General features: G+C 40.7%; 2 protein-coding genes across 3 annotated transcripts; one reads left to right on the top strand and one right to left on the bottom strand.

The window, feature by feature from the left end:
• Window positions 1–636: 636 nt before the first annotated feature.
• LOC115594016 (methyltransferase-like protein 27) lies at window positions 637–5,241 on the bottom strand. The gene is made up of 6 exons (XM_030437779.1): window positions 5,128–5,241; window positions 4,137–4,267; window positions 2,282–2,410; window positions 1,915–2,050; window positions 1,502–1,594; window positions 637–1,371 (listed from the first exon to the last, which is right to left on the bottom strand). Exons 2-6 carry the CDS (start codon window positions 4,254–4,256, stop codon window positions 1,169–1,171), a joined length of 681 nt encoding a protein of 226 aa, XP_030293639.1. The 5' UTR covers window positions 4,257–4,267; window positions 5,128–5,241; the 3' UTR covers window positions 637–1,168.
• A 324-nt stretch (window positions 5,242–5,565) lies between these two features.
• Window positions 5,566–15,232, top strand: nf2b (NF2, moesin-ezrin-radixin like (MERLIN) tumor suppressor b). 2 transcript variants are annotated; one of them, XM_030437756.1, is made up of 17 exons: window positions 5,566–5,919; window positions 6,214–6,316; window positions 6,938–7,063; window positions 8,147–8,269; window positions 8,453–8,536; window positions 8,740–8,808; window positions 8,913–8,995; window positions 9,146–9,221; window positions 9,335–9,472; window positions 9,866–9,940; window positions 10,032–10,145; window positions 10,281–10,403; window positions 10,626–10,843; window positions 11,196–11,298; window positions 11,507–11,646; window positions 12,691–12,859; window positions 13,176–15,232. In XM_030437756.1, the coding sequence occupies exons 2-17, from the start codon at window positions 6,227–6,229 to the stop codon at window positions 13,221–13,223; spliced, it is 1,779 nt and encodes a 592-aa protein (XP_030293616.1). In that variant the 5' UTR covers window positions 5,566–5,919; window positions 6,214–6,226; the 3' UTR covers window positions 13,224–15,232. The 2 variants fall into 2 exon arrangements, with proteins under 2 accessions (XP_030293616.1, XP_030293615.1); XM_030437755.1 differs by having other exon boundaries at window positions 6,179–6,316.
• The last annotated feature ends 901 nt before the right edge of the window (window positions 15,233–16,133 follow it).

Genomic DNA, 16,133 nt, shown 5'->3' with positions numbered 1-16,133 from the left:
CTCCGTCCAGATGTCAGAGGTGGTTTGCCTTGCGATCTGCTCGGTCGATTTCTCAGCTGCATCTTTTGGATCTCTGCTCTCATTGATCTCAGCCACCTCACCGAGGCCTCCAGCCTCCCCCTGAGCCCCTGATCCACACAGACCGAGCAGCAACAACAGCAAACCAACAACAACCCTCATCGTCTCCACAAAGGTACAGTGGTAGAGTGGGTCTGTCTTATATCGTCTCCAAACTTCAGCTGGCTGAACGAATGGGAAAAACAACAAGTGTTTCTTGTTTGACAGTTTGATTCAAGGCCTCAGATTATTCAATATGTTCTCTGTGCTGGTGAGAAAATACAAGCTGCTACAGGCTGGAGGAACACTTTAACTGTGACACCCTCTCATGTAGTCACAACTGTGTCAACACTGTGTTTATTAATACACACACGGACATGTCATCACTCCGACTCTTCTGAGTTCATTCTCTTACAAATGTTCTAAATTAATATGAAAACCATGCTTGGATTGAGCACTGTGATCGACCTGAGAGTGGGTCAGGGGTCAATAGTCAAGGTTCAGATCTTCATATTTATTTTTATGCTGAATCGCACAAAATTCCAATTTTCTACATAATTTAGCATCAATTCCTCCACATTTTCTTACTTTTTATCATCAGTTTGTTTCTCACCTAGCCAACCAAATCTGAATCTTAAATCTTCACAGTGTGTCATGAAATGCATAATGCTTTATTAATGCAGATATTAATGCACAGTAAACAGGAAAACACCTTCAGTCATTACACGTTTCTCATATTTATTTAAAAACATTCATATTCATATTTTCATCAGGAAGACTTTAATGCATATTGACAATATTGCATTTCTAGAAAACGGAGGGGGTTTAAGTGCAGGACAACAATAGATGTCACTTTTACTGCAACATGTCTATGTCTATATGACATGAAAACTGTTACAAATTAAACTGAACCATTTAATCATGAACAATTCAAGCCTCACATCAACACCCCTGATTGCAGGTTCACATCTTCAGTTTTGGTTCTAGAACAGATTGACAATATCACCAAACCCTGACACTTTCTTTATAAAGTATACAGTAAGTTGTTTGAACATTTTCTGTCCTCTTGAGCACCTTGTGTTGTGTTTGATGTGTATCCTCTTGCACTGTGCTATAGTTTCTTATAGATGTACACAGCACCAGATATGTAGCCGTGCTCCTGCTCCGACACCGCTCTCTCCCAGTCCTCCACCTGAGAGTACTCTACACAAGTCCACAGCTCCTCTTCCTCCATCTGCTTCAGCTCACGCTCCAGTGAGGCTTTGTATTGCAGGTTGTCATGGTTACTTCTGGTTGTCATGCAAATGTAGCCACCTAGAGTAAAACAGGCAACGGTGCAGTGTCGTCATAAAACGCACAAGTCACTAAGAGATACTGATGTCAAATCAAAGATCAGAACTGCAGGTGAGACAGCGTCAAACTAAAAACAAGAATATATTCTCACCTGGTTTGGTGGATTTGCACAATTCCCTGACCACATCAACAGGAACCTGACCAACACTGAGCGCTCCGACAATCACAACCACGTCAAACAGACCTGCAGGAAGTGAAGAGAGGCCATCAGTGAGAAGACTGGCAATTTCAATATAGTTATTATATATTATTTATGTCTATCACTGGCTCAGATTCTGACTCATCCGGGTTGGATAATTTACCTCATGGTGGGCCAACATTAACCCCTGGGCCCCACTGACTAATAATAATAATACTATAGATGAATAATATTTAATGGCCATAATTCTAGAGATCTTTTCATAATAACGTCGATCACAAACAATCATATAGGATTGATGATATGTAAACATGTCTGTCATGTCTGTGACAGAGTAAACACATAAAAAGAATCAATAAAATTACCCCACTGCACAGGTAGCTGCCCTTCTCCCAGCATGCACTGCTTCAGGTCCTGGTACAACCCGCTCTCTCTGGCCACCTCCAGCATAGCCTGGCTTCCATCAATACCCACAAAATGTCCAAATCCATGTCTCTTCATCTGTTCAACAGACGCACATTTAGTTGTAAATCAGTCTGGTCAAATCCACTGAAGGTGAATCTGGAAAATAAAAACTGAGGTTCTAAATCACAGAACCAAGAAAAGAAAAACCCTCAAATAAAAGTTCTGATGCAAAAAAGAAAACACGTCTTTACATTTACCAAACAAAGTAGAGATCGACACAGAAGTCATATTTTATAGAGAGGATCACTTTTGGTCTTGTAGGTTCACCTGTTGTGCCACCAGTCCGGTGCCACAGGCCACATCCAACACGACAGCCGCCTCACGATCGCCGCTGAAATGTGTGGAGATGCTGTTTGCTGCCAGACTCGGTGCACGGTAGTCCAGAACAGCCACATCCTATTCAGATGAGTTTGAAGTAAAACCAGTGACTTTGAGCACAGATGCAGAAGGCAAACATGAACATCTACCTGAGCATATTCATTCATTTTGTATAAAAACATCACACCATGGAATATATACTGTAGAACTGCTGTGAGTGCAGTGACACTATATTTGGGTATGATATAAAGAAAAAAATAGGCTTTTTATCTTTATACAATACAAAGATACAGAGCCTCATAATGTTATACATTGAACTGTGTTATTCAGCTTAAGGGGGCACTTTGTAGTTTTGGAGAAGAAATTAAAAGTCAGAATCTTAACAGTCATTATATTAATTATGTAATGATACAAACTCAGAAATATCTATTTTTTCTACACCTGAATACACACTGTTAGAAGCCAGAAAGGTGGCAGGGTCCGCCACATATAAACAAGTAAAACAGAATGAAACTGTGTTGTCCAGTTTGTTTATTTCATTTGTTTAGGCATAAAAAGAAGATCTTTGTCTTCTGATTAATATTCCTTTGTAGTATAAAATAACCATAGTTAGTAAATAGTGACTAGTGATAACTGATAATGACTGTTATAACAATAAAAGTAAGAAATGAAGGGTAATCAAGTGTGAAAGAGTTGCTGAAACATACTACTGGACACCAGCTGATTGAAATGTGCATCTACTGATTAAAGCTGCTGTAGTGTGATGATGTGAAGTGTGAAAATGTAAACACAGATATAAGAACAAAATCATATAACCAAACATACAACACTTTTATTGTTCTTAAAAAATGCAGTGCCAAGAGTGATCAGATATGATGGGATATATTAAGAAGGGGACTGAGTTATCAAAAAGCCTGAAGGCCAGTGATACAGATAGAGGAAAAGCACCTGTTTTTTTGGGGGGGGAGGGTTCTGGCATAGACACCTTATTAAGCAGTGGAAAGATAGGAAATACGGGGGGGGGTGTGTGTGACATGCAGCCCCCGGCCGGGACTCAAACTGGGGTCAGCTGGAAAAGCACCTGTTTAAAAAAAAAAAGCGAGACGAAGAGCAACTGGTCTGTGTGCAGTTCTGCACGTATGCCGAGCTTTGCACAGGCGCAGAAAGAAGAACTGGGAATTTTCCATAGAAAAATAGCAGTGTCAGCAGAAATAAAGAAGAGTAGGGATTGGTTGAGGCCATGAAACCTGGAAAGACACTCCCAGTTTTTCAGGTTTAAAAGAGGACGCTCCGGGGTGCCGTTTAGCTCAGTGGGTAGAGCACGCGTCCCATGTGCCGAGGCACTGCAGCGGACCCGGGTTCGACTCCCGGCCTGGGTCCCTTTGCTGCGTGTCTCTCTCTCCCTGTTTCCTGTCATATCTTCAGCTGTTCTATCAATAAAGCCATAAAAGGCCCCAAAAACTAAAAGAGGACACTCAATGCTTTGAACCTCAGGTCAGTTTGTCTTTTTCACGGATTTTGTCTGTGTCTGATCTCGTGCTTTGTTTGCTGCCAAATAAAGTTCTGCTGCACTTGAAGACTCCTGTTGACTTTTTTTGATCTTTGAAATCTTTTGGACCAACCAAAAAAAGTGAAGTCGATTGACAACACCTTCTCCAAAACTACAGAGTGCACCTTTAATGTTATTTTTCAGCCATTGCTCTCATTCTTTAATTTAATTGGAGAAAAAATTAAAGGCTTAATTGCAAAAAAACTACTGACAATATTTTGCTGGTATCGTCTCACAGTACTTCAGTTATCTCACCTGATCATAGTTCTCTGCCCAGGTGTTGTAGAAGTTGACCTTTTCTTCTGATGTGGAGTTTTTATGACATGATAAGATAACTGCTTTCACATTTTCAAATGTGTTAGTGTCAGCTGACATTGTAGACAAACCTGTTCAAAGGAAGAGACGACCAGAAACACCAATAAAGTCAGGTTATAATAAAAGATACCATATATAGATTGTACATTTAAAATTAAATGGAAATTAATTAAAGTTCAGTGTGCCTGCTCTTCAAAGGTCACTCTGTCAGTTTTACATGTTAAAATGTGTTTACAGGTCTCGTGGAGTTTGACTGCATAATGTGAAAAAAGTAGAAGCTACGTGTAATCTGATAAAGTGCCTCCAGTGATGTCACTTGGTGTCTAAAGTGCATTGTGGGTAATGTAGGCGCTTTGTTTAGAAAAGGAAGAAGAATGTGTAGGAATGAGTCCGACAGTGTTACACTAGTGTAATGGTAGAACAGTGGACTGCTTCTCAAAACCTGGTGCCTATATTACCCACAATGCAACTACAAAAGGCTTTATAAGACTATTTTCACATATGCAGTCGTACTCCACGGAACCTGCAAACACACTTCAGTATGTAAAATTGGTGGAGTCACCCTTAAATTGGTGACCACACCTGAACACACCGGATCACCTTACTTTCTGGTTTTGATTGGGTCTTGTGTTGATCTGTTTTGTGACGTCATGTGATGCCAAACCAAACTGAACAAGTGACATTATCTTAATTAAGTCTGGGAAATCAACCAGTAAATGTCACTCGCTTTATTTCATGGCCAAATATGGAAAATACGGCAACAAGCAGTGCAAATATTACACTGAAAGCTCATGCAAATCACAATGGCTTATTTTAATTAAGTTGTACTGCTTTCATGACTTCTCCTATGATTATAAAATAAACAGCCTGCTTCTACTGTGCTTATTACTATTTACTTATAACACAACATGCATCGTGGTGACAGAGTTACCTTCAGTAGCCTCGATAATTATGTATTCGTCGTTCTTTCAAGCTGTTCCAGAGTCAGATTAAGTGGAACAACATTAAAAGCAGCCTGCTTTATGTTGTGCTACACGGACCAGGAAGCGCTAGAAGTAAGTAGCGTTTAATGGCTACAAATTCCCTCGTTAAGGTTAAAACTATCAGAGGGAGACGCGTCCATAGCATTTATTTATCTTCGCCATTAACTGCTTTTGACTTTTTATCTTACCTTTTTTTGCCTGTACGTTCTGTAACCTCCGTGTGATTTGTTTTAATCCAACAAACAGATAAATAATCCTCCGACAGAGATTTAAACTCATAAAACCGCTGCTGCACCCGCAACCCTGTCCTTAAAATACAATTTTTCCGACAACCCGTGAAGCGGACATTCCAAATTCTTGCACATGCGCAGCGGCGTTCTTCCAGGCTGCTGTTCGTGTTCCCACCTGCAGAGTGACCAGGAGTCAAAACAAAAGTCTTCTGGAAAGTCCTCCTGATATTTAACAGCAAGCTAACCAGCTAAAGCACGTAGCTAGCGACAACCCAGCCACGGTTGTCTCCAGGTGACATTTAAAAAACACCTATGGTAGCTTTTTTCGTTCGACACATTTACATTATGGAGCTCTCTCAAAAGTTCCGCTCTTTCTACAACTTGTTTTGGTCCGTTTTCGTGGCATAGCTGGAAGGCTAACGCTGTCTAGTAATATCAGTTAGCTTAGCATTGGTCTCCCCCAGCAAAAGGCACCGTTGGACGGCAGAAGTTTATAACTTTTACTCGCTGGTAATGGGCCTCATGTATTATGACTTGTAACTTCAGCTGCATGTTCATATTTTTGTGTAAGACATTAAACTCCAGTCGCCCGAAAGCTAATCACCACCTCGAATAACAGTTAGCTGTATCCTCTCCCAGTTGAAATGCTGTAACAGTTATTACATTAATATTTGCCATTTTAGTTGCTAACTGACTGTTGTATCACTTCCAAAATACCACGATTTGTCCCGAAACTCATGAAACACTGAAGTTGTGTTTTTATCCACAGGGTTTTGTTTTTTGTTTTTTTGTTTTTTGTGACAGCAACATCCTCAACATGTCTATCCTGGGATTAAAGAAGAAACAGCCAAAGACTTTCAAAGTCAAAGTTATCACCATGGATGCTGAAATGGAGTTCAGCTGTGAGGTATGGATTTATTTATTAAACGTTTGAGCCTAAAAGGATGATCGATCTATCTCTGTGTGGTTGAGTGTGTGGATCATTTCCATGTCCAGATCAGTACATCACCATTTATTTGTCTGTATCAAATTAAATGAGCCCTTTCAAACATCCTTACACATTAAGTAATATTTGTTTTGCACAAGTCATGGTCTGTGTACTTTTTTAAATGACTGATTTATCAGTTTTGAAGATGTAGTACCAGTGCACCACACTGAGAAAGAAGAAAAAAAACAGCTGAGCATGTTTCTTTATTATATTACCATTAATTTGCCATTTAAGAAACATACCAACTGAATGATGTCATACAAGTTGCCCTGAAAAGCATCAGTCAGGTTTTCCTGAAGGAAATTGTTCACTAGACATAAATTTATGTTGTAGACGACGGTGACAGTTGTATCTCAGGTCGCGCACCTACACTATAAAATCCTGAAGCAGTTATGTCAGCGAAGCAGTTAAAAAGTGATGTTTTGTTCTATAAAGAGAGCATGAGTTTAGTAGTTTCTGGAAATGGGAACAGAAGCTGCAGACTCACGCTTTTGCTGTCAGCATCTGAACTCACTGTCCTTCTGGGGCTGATTTTCTCAGGTGAAGTGGAAAGGCAAAGACCTGTTCGACCTGGTGTGTCGCACTGTTGGTTTGAGGGAGACCTGGTTCTTCGGACTGAGATACACAGTAAAGGACACCTACGCCTGGCTGAAACCAGAGAAGAAGGTGGGTAAAACTTTGTGTTCATGTGCTGTTGGAATTACAGAAAAAAGGTTTTTTTTTTTACATCATATGACGCAGAAACATGGTAGATGAAAGTCAACATTGGGTTGATGTTAAGAAACCTTTACTTAAGTTATGTATTGTACAGTCATTGTATCACTTCTGTTGCACATTTGTCGCTCAAATACTGGAAACGTGTTACGTGTTAAAGTGTTGTTTAAGCACTTTGAGTGATAAAATGCAAAACAACTTCTTTTTGACGTATATGTTGTGCCACATTCCGATATGATGCACACACCGAAATTGGAGGAACAACTTTCCAACATGGAAAATGAGACCATCCCAGGATCAGCATTAGACTGAGCCTGTAAAGGTCAAACTGGCTAATGAAGAATTTAAAAAAAACAACAACACATGACTAGAAGAATGAAACCATATTACAAGGCTAAAACATTTTTTTTGATCAGGTAATTAGTAGGGCTAAAACTAGTGATTATTTTCATCATCGTTTATTCTGCTGAGCCCAAAGTGACGTCTTCTAATCACTTGTTTTATCCAAACAACAGTCCAAAGCCCAAAGACACTTCTTTTTACATTGTCAATAACAGAGAAAGCCGGACAAATCCTTATATTTAAGAAACTGGAACCATCAAATGTTTGACTTTTGTACTTGAAAAAGTAAAAGTACTTTAAGATCGATAATGAACTAAATGTTTGCAGCTAAAGTATTTTTTTATTTGCTATTAATTATTTTTCAATCAAAATATTAATCATTTAGTCTACAAAAAAGATCCCCATCACTGTTTCCAGAGTCTAGTCTGACTTCTTCAGGTTTCTTGTTTCATGTTCACTTTGCAGTAATACAAAACAGTAAATCCTCACATTTGAGAGCGAAGAATGAATTTATGTGTTTGCTTGTTTAATTACTTTATACATAAATTGTTCATTAAAATTGTTGATAAATTGCAAGTCGACCAGTTAAGCAGTCCATTACCTAATTGATCCTTACATGACACTGTGCCTGAGGCTCTGGTCTAACAAACACGTTAACGTTCACTTTCTTCTACTGTTTATTTGTTCAACAAGGTCTTGGACCAGGAGGTTCCCAAGGACTCTCCCATAACATTTCATTTCCTGGCAAAATTCTTCCCGGAAAAAGTAGAAGAAGAGCTTGTCCAAGAAATTACGCAGCACCTCTTCTTCTTACAGGTAACACAGCCGAAGAAATTCCTTCGATTTGATCTTTTTTTCTGTGTAGAAACACTTTTGAAGATTTATTTGCCGGTTTTATTTAACATCCAAGCAGAATTCACTCCATGTTTCAGAAAACTGAATGAGAAACTTCTATTTTGTTCAGTACATGTTCTCACATGTCTTCAAACTCATGTGTAGGTGAAAAAACAGATATTAGACGAAGAGATATTCTGTTCCCCTGAAGCATCTGTTCTGCTGGCGTCATACGCAGTCCAAGCCAAGGTAAGACATGCATACATACAGACACACACAAGGTGAATGGTTCCCTACTGTATCTCAATGTTTTGTCTATTAAAGTCCACTTACAGTTAATGCTTTATGCAAATACACTTCCAAATAAAAAGTTTTGATTTGTTACACAAAGAAGCGTGCCTAATGTTTTGCCACTATTAACATTAAAGTCTAAATTTCTTTCTTTTCCACAGTATGGGGACTACGACCCAAACTTTCACAAACCAGGCTTCCTGGCACAAGACGAGCTTTTGCCAAAAAGAGTGAGTTTTCAGTTCTGTTTGCATATTTGACTATCCATGAAAGAACTTGTTGTATTTGCGCACAGCAGTTAGCTAATGTTTTTATGCTTGTGTCTGTAATCCAGGTCTTGATGCAGTACCAAATGACAGCTGACATGTGGGAGGAGAAGATCACAGCTTGGTATGCGGAGCACAGAGGCATCGCCAGGTAGGACAGACCCAGGAGGCCTTGTGACATCAAGCATGTAAAGAGAATTTACACCTTTACAAAAGGTGTAGTTCTACATCCTGTAGTTGAAGAACAATTTTTATATAATGGTTTCAAACCCCTTCTGTCCTTTTTTACACGTGCACACAGGGATGAGGCTGAGATGGAATACCTAAAAATTGCTCAGGACCTTGAGATGTATGGTGTCAGCTACTTTGCCATTACTGTGAGTGTAACTGACTGTACCTTGCTACTCTGTAAATTTACAAATTTGCATGGTATCCTTTAATATTACCTTCATGTTGGTTTGAAATTCTGTTTGGTACGTTCTATTGACAGCAAAACAAGAGAGACACAGATCTGTTACTTGGAGTGGATGCTCAGGGTCTTCACATCTACAGCCCCAACAGCAAACTCAACCCGAACAAGTCTTTTCCCTGGAGCGGCATCCGCAACATCTCTTACAGCGAAAAGGAGGTAAGTGCAAGCTGCGGCTGTCTTTCTTCAGTCAGGACATTCTGTATTCTTTTGTCATTCCTGTCACTTTGGAAGAAGGGGAAAAATGGGAGCAACAACTTTTAAATTCCATGTCCAAGTTTTATCATGAAAATATTCATAAATATTTTTTCTGGACAGATTAGTTTCATAAGACAAGAAATAATTATGTTCTGGCTCTCATCACTGTCCTCCTGCCTGACTACCTGTGTTTATTATGCAGATCCAAACATTTGTGAAACCTGAAATAGGATTTTATCTCTAACCGGTTAGCTGTGCTGTAGTAAAGGCAACAAAGATGACTCTCGAAACATTGCTAAAAAGTATTGTGAGCAGTGCAGGGAAACTGAAATTTGTAACTTTCCCATGTTGCAGTTCACAATCAAACCTCTGGACAAGAAGAAAGATGTTTTCAAGTTCTACTCATCTCAACTGCGTGTCAACAAGCTGGTTGGTTTACCTCTAAGTCCATGTAAATGTTTGACCATAATGAAGTTATGTAAAGTAAGATATCGCCGGTTTGTGTCGCCTGTGTACCCAGATCTTGCAGTTGTGCATCGGTAACCACGATCTGTTCATGAGGAGGCGGAAGGTGGACTCCATTGAAGTGCAGCAGATGAAGGCTCAAGCTAAAGAGGAGAAGGCCCGGAAGAAGGTCAGTGCTCGCTCAGCTCCGCTGGAGAATAACCTGATGTAAACCGTTCATACATACATATGGAAACTAAAGTCATAACTATTTGATCATAGATGGTTGTTTTTACTGTGATTTTGTTCCTTGGCTTTCATCCAGATGGAGCGTCAAATCCTGGCACGGGAAAAACAGATGAGGGAGGAAGCGGAACGAGCTAAAGAAGAGATGGAACGAAGACTCTTTCAGTTGCAGGATGAGGCGCGACTGGCAAACGAGGCACTGGTGAGAGCTTCATCGTTGGTTTGAGATAATTGTTGAATCTTCCAGACGTTTGGGTGAGATCCTGTGTTGGCGGCAACATTTCACATTCCCGTTGTTCAGTGTTGTTATAAAGAGAGATGCCGAGAACAGCTCGGTGGCAATACAATGATGTCGTCTTCATTATAGAGCCAGATGCCTTCATGCAAAGCCTTAAACTCTTGCACAACTTATTTTATTCTCCAGCTGCGATCTGAGGAGACGGCAGACCTGCTGGCAGAGAAGGCCCAGATTGCTGAGGAGGAGGCCAAGCTGTTGGCCCACAAGGCCGCGGAAGCTGAGCAGGATAGGCAGAGGTTAGAGGTCACTGCCATGAAGACTAAGGAGGAGAAAAGGCTGATGGAGCAGAAGATGAGGGAGGCGGAGCAGCTGGCTGTCAAGCTGGTGGAGCAGTCAGAGAGGAGGTCTGGGATCATCTTGACTTGTGTCTCATTTGTATAACTCGTACAGCTTTTCTATATGCATTACAGATTTTTGTCCATTTTCAAACTGTGTTCTTCAAACTGAGATCACTTGAGGTATTTTCCCAGATTTGTTCAGGTCCCTCTGGAGTCACATGACTTCATGATTCCCTTTAAACGGATGTAGTGTTAAATATAACTCTAGTGTTTCACTTAAACATCAGGCCCACATGTCCAGAATAAGAGGAAATCACACACAGCATTCTGTTTGTAATACTCTGGGGTTATTACTGTATATTGATAACACCATTACTGTCTTCCATCGGCCTCGAAGTAACCAAAACTCTGGTTCCAGGTTGAAGGAGGCAGACCACCTGAAACAGGACCTGACCGAGGCAAAGGATGCAGAGCGGAGAGCCAAACAGAAGCTGCTGGAGATCACCAAAACAACATACCCTGTACGCTGGTGACGAGACGGCTGTCTGCGTGCTCTTTGTTATTTAATTTTGTGAACGAATGCATCTTGTTGTTGTATATTGTTGAATATCTGTGGAGTATACTCTCCAGGTTATTACAGCGCAGTCTTATAATTAAGACTTGATGAAAATTGTGCTTTACCTTCATGAGTATAACAACCTACTTGAAATCCCTTTTTCTGTCTCCCAGCTCATAGCAGCCTACTCTACTCCACCCGCTCCCCCTGCTCCTCCCGAAGCCTCCGACTTTGCCTACGAATCGGCTTCTACGCGCCTCGACTTCAAGGACTCTGACATGAAGAGGCTGTCGATGGAGATCGAGAGAGAGAGGTGTGTTTCAGATCCCCTGCAGCGTTTACTCTAGGCCAGTGGTTCTTAACCGGTGGAGCCCGGCCCCCTGGGGGGGCGCGGACACTCTCCCGGGGGGGGCGCGAGTAGGCTACAGGATGGGAGAAGAAAAAAAAAATCTGAAAAAAAAAAATTCACGAAAATTCCCCCCATGTCGAAATGCAAGTAGTTGGACTATTATAACACACAAACAACTCATCCTTCTGGCGGCTTTTTTTTTTGTCAAAAGCGACTACGGACAAATCTATCTTTTACTGGTGTTATTGGAGACGCTGACTTGAAAGCACGTATCACTCTGCAGTTACTGTGCTCAACGAGCAGCGGGTGCTGCCGTGAGTCCCTCCTCCGTCCAAAAGCACTCACAGGCGGTCAGTCTCTCAGTAGCCTCGCGCAGCAGTCCAGCCTGCAGTCAGAGCAGAGAGGAGACACACGCCACTCCACGTCCAGGATGCGCATGGCCGCCGCCGTCCCCGCCCTGGCATACAGAGCGGGGTGTAAATGTAACTTATATTACCAAATAATAGCCGGGTTTTAATTAACCGCAGGGACCCGCCGGATGCAGGTGTATATTTTGATAAATAACCAAATAAATGCCGGGTCTAATTCATTTATTTTTTTTTTAATCAAGGAAGAAGACGTGACCACAGACACTGCACGTTTTTCTTCTTCGCCTTATTCACATATTGTGCTTGTTTCCTGTCAGTCAGTATCACATTGATGATCGCCATGGCTCCGGTGCAGCACAAAATAAAAAGTACGACTTCAAATTCAAACTGTCTATCGTAAAATATGCAGAGGAAAACTCAGGAGAAGCAGCCGCTAGACGTTTCTCTGTCGACCCCAAGAGAGGGAGAGATGATGAAAAAATCAAAGTGAGCTTTAGCGTCTGTCCGAGGAGGACAGCAACAGGGCCAGGGGCAACTGCAATGAACCAGCTTTGGGGGGGCCCAGCTTGCAAAAGGTTGAGAACCCCTGCTCTAGGCAGTCTAGATCTGCTTGTTTACATCTTGTCATGCGTTAATGCAGGCTGGAGTACATGGAGAAGAGCAAACACCTGCAGGACCAGCTGAAGGAGCTGAAAACGGAGATAGAGTCGTTGAAGCTGGAGGAGCAGCAGCAACAGGCTGGCCTCTACAACCTCCGCAGTGAGGCGAGGGGATACGTCCAGGAGCCTGTTTACATACCTCACAGCAACGTACGTACGAGCACTTCACATCATTGTCTTCTCAGTATGAGTATTACTAATATTTTTAGTCTTTTGCAAGATTGGTTACCCATTTTTGTCAGATGTATAATAGAGTGAATAAAGCAAAGAATATATTATACTATATTATACACTTATAATACAAGTGTTTTCACTCCATCTGCTGTTTCATAATAATATGCTCACATGTTGACTGTAGCCTGCACGGTGACATTTGTCTTGATGTGTGAATTACTCAAAGCATAATGGAAAGCGTTGTGCAAAAAAAATCATCTTCTCAAACTCAAACGCTTGTTTTGTTTTGCAGCGAAACTCTGCGTACATGTCTCAGATGGCCTATTTTGAAGAAGTGTGATCCGAGTCCTGCAGGATGAAGAATGAGGGCACCAGCTGTTGTGACTCTGCGCTTTTTTTTTTCAAAATGTTTGGTTAATTTTTTACCTGGCTGAAGCTAACAGACAGACGCGTACATACACCATGACTGTGTGCTTTTGGAAAAGACGTTTAAACTAATCCTTTACCGCAAACGGCCACTAGTTTGGCTGCCGGCACAGGCTGTCAAGCTAGATTGTACCACTTGTCACACTACAGCACCTTCCACATGCCTTTTATATGTAATGAACACATTAATACGTGTGACACTGATTCAGGAAATGGTGCTGAAGATGGATGTATGAACGAGTTTTTGATGTGCTGTTTTTGTTTTTGTGGCTTTAAGGGACATTTATCTGTAAGATGGTCAGATGTAGAATCTCACCTCAAAAACAAGTTACACAATAATGCCCTTAACAACATTTTTGGTCAGGGATTCATTTTAAATTCAATACCGGCTTTGGAAAAAGTTCTTGCATTAGATTATTGGCAAATTGTTTTTTTTTAGGCTGTGGGAAATTATGAAAAACAATAATATCCTTAAGAGATTATAAATATGGAAGCTTTTGGTCATTTTCTTTCAAACGAGCAAAGTGTTTCTCAAACTTAGCTTTTAAAAAATTATATATCAAAACAAACTCCCAGCTTTCTGATTGTTAAATTAACAAGCTCTTATTAAATGTGATTAATAAATACACTCACTATTGGGGCTGGGCAATATGGCCTTACACTAATATCCTATTTCTTAACACGCAAGGATGTTATCGATACACTGCCCAGCCCTGATTAAAGATCATTCTTGATCAATAACATATAATGTGAAGAACAACATGGTGATCTTGCTCCTAAACGTATTAATTGCAACTTAGAACAAAAGTTTGACGAGCGGACGTGTGCAGGAGCAGCGTCTCCTTGTGACACTCCATCAGTGTTCCATCTTTGTTTTGGTCTTTCATTTGTGTTTGATTGCAGTTTTTGTAACTCACTTCATGAACTGCCTTTTCTGAAAACATCACACAGGTGCCTTTTTATAGTTTCTAGTGCCTCAAAGTGATGGTTAATAGAAGTGTAGTATACAGCTACAGGCTTCAGCTCTGTCATTTCAAGTTTTTATATTTTGTACTCTAGACTGTCGATGTGCCTTGAACTTTATTTTGTACTTTTTATGATTTGAGTTACTGAGGTTTTATTTGGTATCATGTCCTCGTGTGTGTCAGCGTTAGGGGAACTTTAAAATTTTATTCTGATTCGCAGAACGGCAGATTTACGGCTTTTCCATTTTCTTTTTGTTCCTCTCATGTTCTTCTCAGGGTTAGTGTCGGAGACAATCACTGCAGGAAGAATCTCATTGTTTTCCCCCTGAGATACACAGTATGGAATCCAATAATGGTGACTTTTGTTTTGAACAGGCTATTTTCATTAAACGTAGGTAAATCCAATAGGTTTTGCTGGCAGTGGGTGCTCATTACAACCTTAAAAAAGGGAGAGGCTGGATGCCAAATGTACAGCCAGAGATTCTTCATGTTTGTTTATTTGGAACGGCCTATTAGACTCCATTATGGACCTAAAAGTGATAAGTAGTAGTTTGTGATTGCCCTCATGATTAGGTTACAAATAAGTGAGGCTGACCTTGTTTTTATGTAAATGTTATTGTCAAATGTCCAACTAGAAATGTCCTTTTTTTCATCATTGCTTAAGTGCTTCAGTTTGCATCTTTAACCTTATTTATTTGTGCTGTAATGCCTTGAATAACATCACTGCACACATTTTCTTGAGGTCTGTCATTGAGGAGGACTGTATTGTAATGTAATGTCTGTTCTGATGATTCTATAATGGGATTTTCCTGCCAAATTCAAGTCCTGTGTTAATAACAATTAGGTTTATTTTGAAGTGACAGAAGATTCTCCTGCACAACAAAAGTTTTGTCAGTGATTTGGAACCCCAGATTATTTTTTGTGTATATCATTTCAATACAACAGTGATCATACAACAGTGTTTCTGTGTTTTCTGATGATTGTGCAGACATTTGGAGTTACAGTATATCATACACAACTAGAATTGCACTCTGTGGAGCGCTGACCCCTGTCAAGGCTCAACAGTTACTCACAGATTGCAGCAACATAAATACACCTGATTTCTTTTCATCAATGAATTATTCTATGAGAAATTAAGGAAAAAATATGAAAAGCGCCCTATTTCAGAACGTGGGGTCCATCCCTTCAGCTGGAAGAGTTAGTGGGGTCTATTCTGGGCTGAGACCCATCGTCCCTCTGAGTTTTAATGGAGATCACCTCCATAGTTTTTATGTAATCCTGCTGACAAATGAGCAGATGCAGGTGAAATCAACCTCCGAAGTAAGGAGTTTAATTCCGACTCGCAACATATAGGGGGCAGTATATCACCAGAGTCACCGCTAACTGCTGCCAACTGTTGCTGCAGCTGCTACCTGTTAGCTAGCCATGGAGCTAGTGGTGAGTGGAGCTGATAGCACCGGGGAAGTGTTGGTGTTAACACAAAGAAGTTTTAATGCCAGACAGGCCGAGGCTAGCTGGTTAGTGTTGTAAATCGACTTCACTTTTCTTAGTCTGTCCGAAAGATTTCAAAGATCAAAAAAGTCAGCAGGAGTCTTCAAGGCTGAGTGCAGTAGAACTTTATTTGCCGGCAAACAAAGCACGAGATCAGACACAGACAAAATCTGTGAAAAAACAAACTGACCCGAGGTTCAAAGCATTGAGCGTCCTCTTTTAAACCCAAAAACTGGGAGTGTCTTATCAGGTTTCATGGCCTCAACCAATCCCTACTCTTCTTTATTTCTGCTGACACTGCTATTTTTCTCTGGAAAATCCCCGTTCTTCCTTCTGCGCCTGCGCGAAGCTCAGCGTAAATGACTCCA

The sequence above is a fragment of the Sparus aurata genome, chromosome 13 (assembly GCF_900880675.1).
Source record: "Sparus aurata chromosome 13, fSpaAur1.1, whole genome shotgun sequence".
NCBI classification, from domain to species: Eukaryota; Metazoa; Chordata; class Actinopteri; order Spariformes; family Sparidae; genus Sparus; species Sparus aurata.
Note: the sequence above shows the minus strand (reverse complement) of the source record. Positions and strands in the feature narration are given on the sequence as shown.

Bases quoted from the DNA above. Each gene is read 5' to 3' on its own strand.
- LOC115594016 (XM_030437779.1), bottom strand. From the start codon at position 4,256: ATGTCAGCTGACACTAACACATTTGAAAATGTGAAAGCAGTTATCTTA. The intron at 2,411-4,136 runs GTGAGATAACTG...TCATCTGAATAG, and splicing joins GGGCAGAGAACTATGATCAG to GATGTGGCTGTTCTGGACTA. The intron at 1,595-1,914 runs GTAATTTTATTG...CACTTCCTGCAG, and splicing joins GCAGCTACCTGTGCAGTGGG to GTCTGTTTGACGTGGTTGTG.
- nf2b (XM_030437756.1), top strand. From the start codon at position 6,227: ATGTCTATCCTGGGATTAAAGAAGAAACAGCCAAAGACTTTCAAAGTC. The intron at 9,473-9,865 runs GTAAGTGCAAGC...CCCATGTTGCAG, and splicing joins TCTCTTACAGCGAAAAGGAG to TTCACAATCAAACCTCTGGA. The intron at 10,146-10,280 runs GTCAGTGCTCGC...GCTTTCATCCAG, and splicing joins AGGAGAAGGCCCGGAAGAAG to ATGGAGCGTCAAATCCTGGC.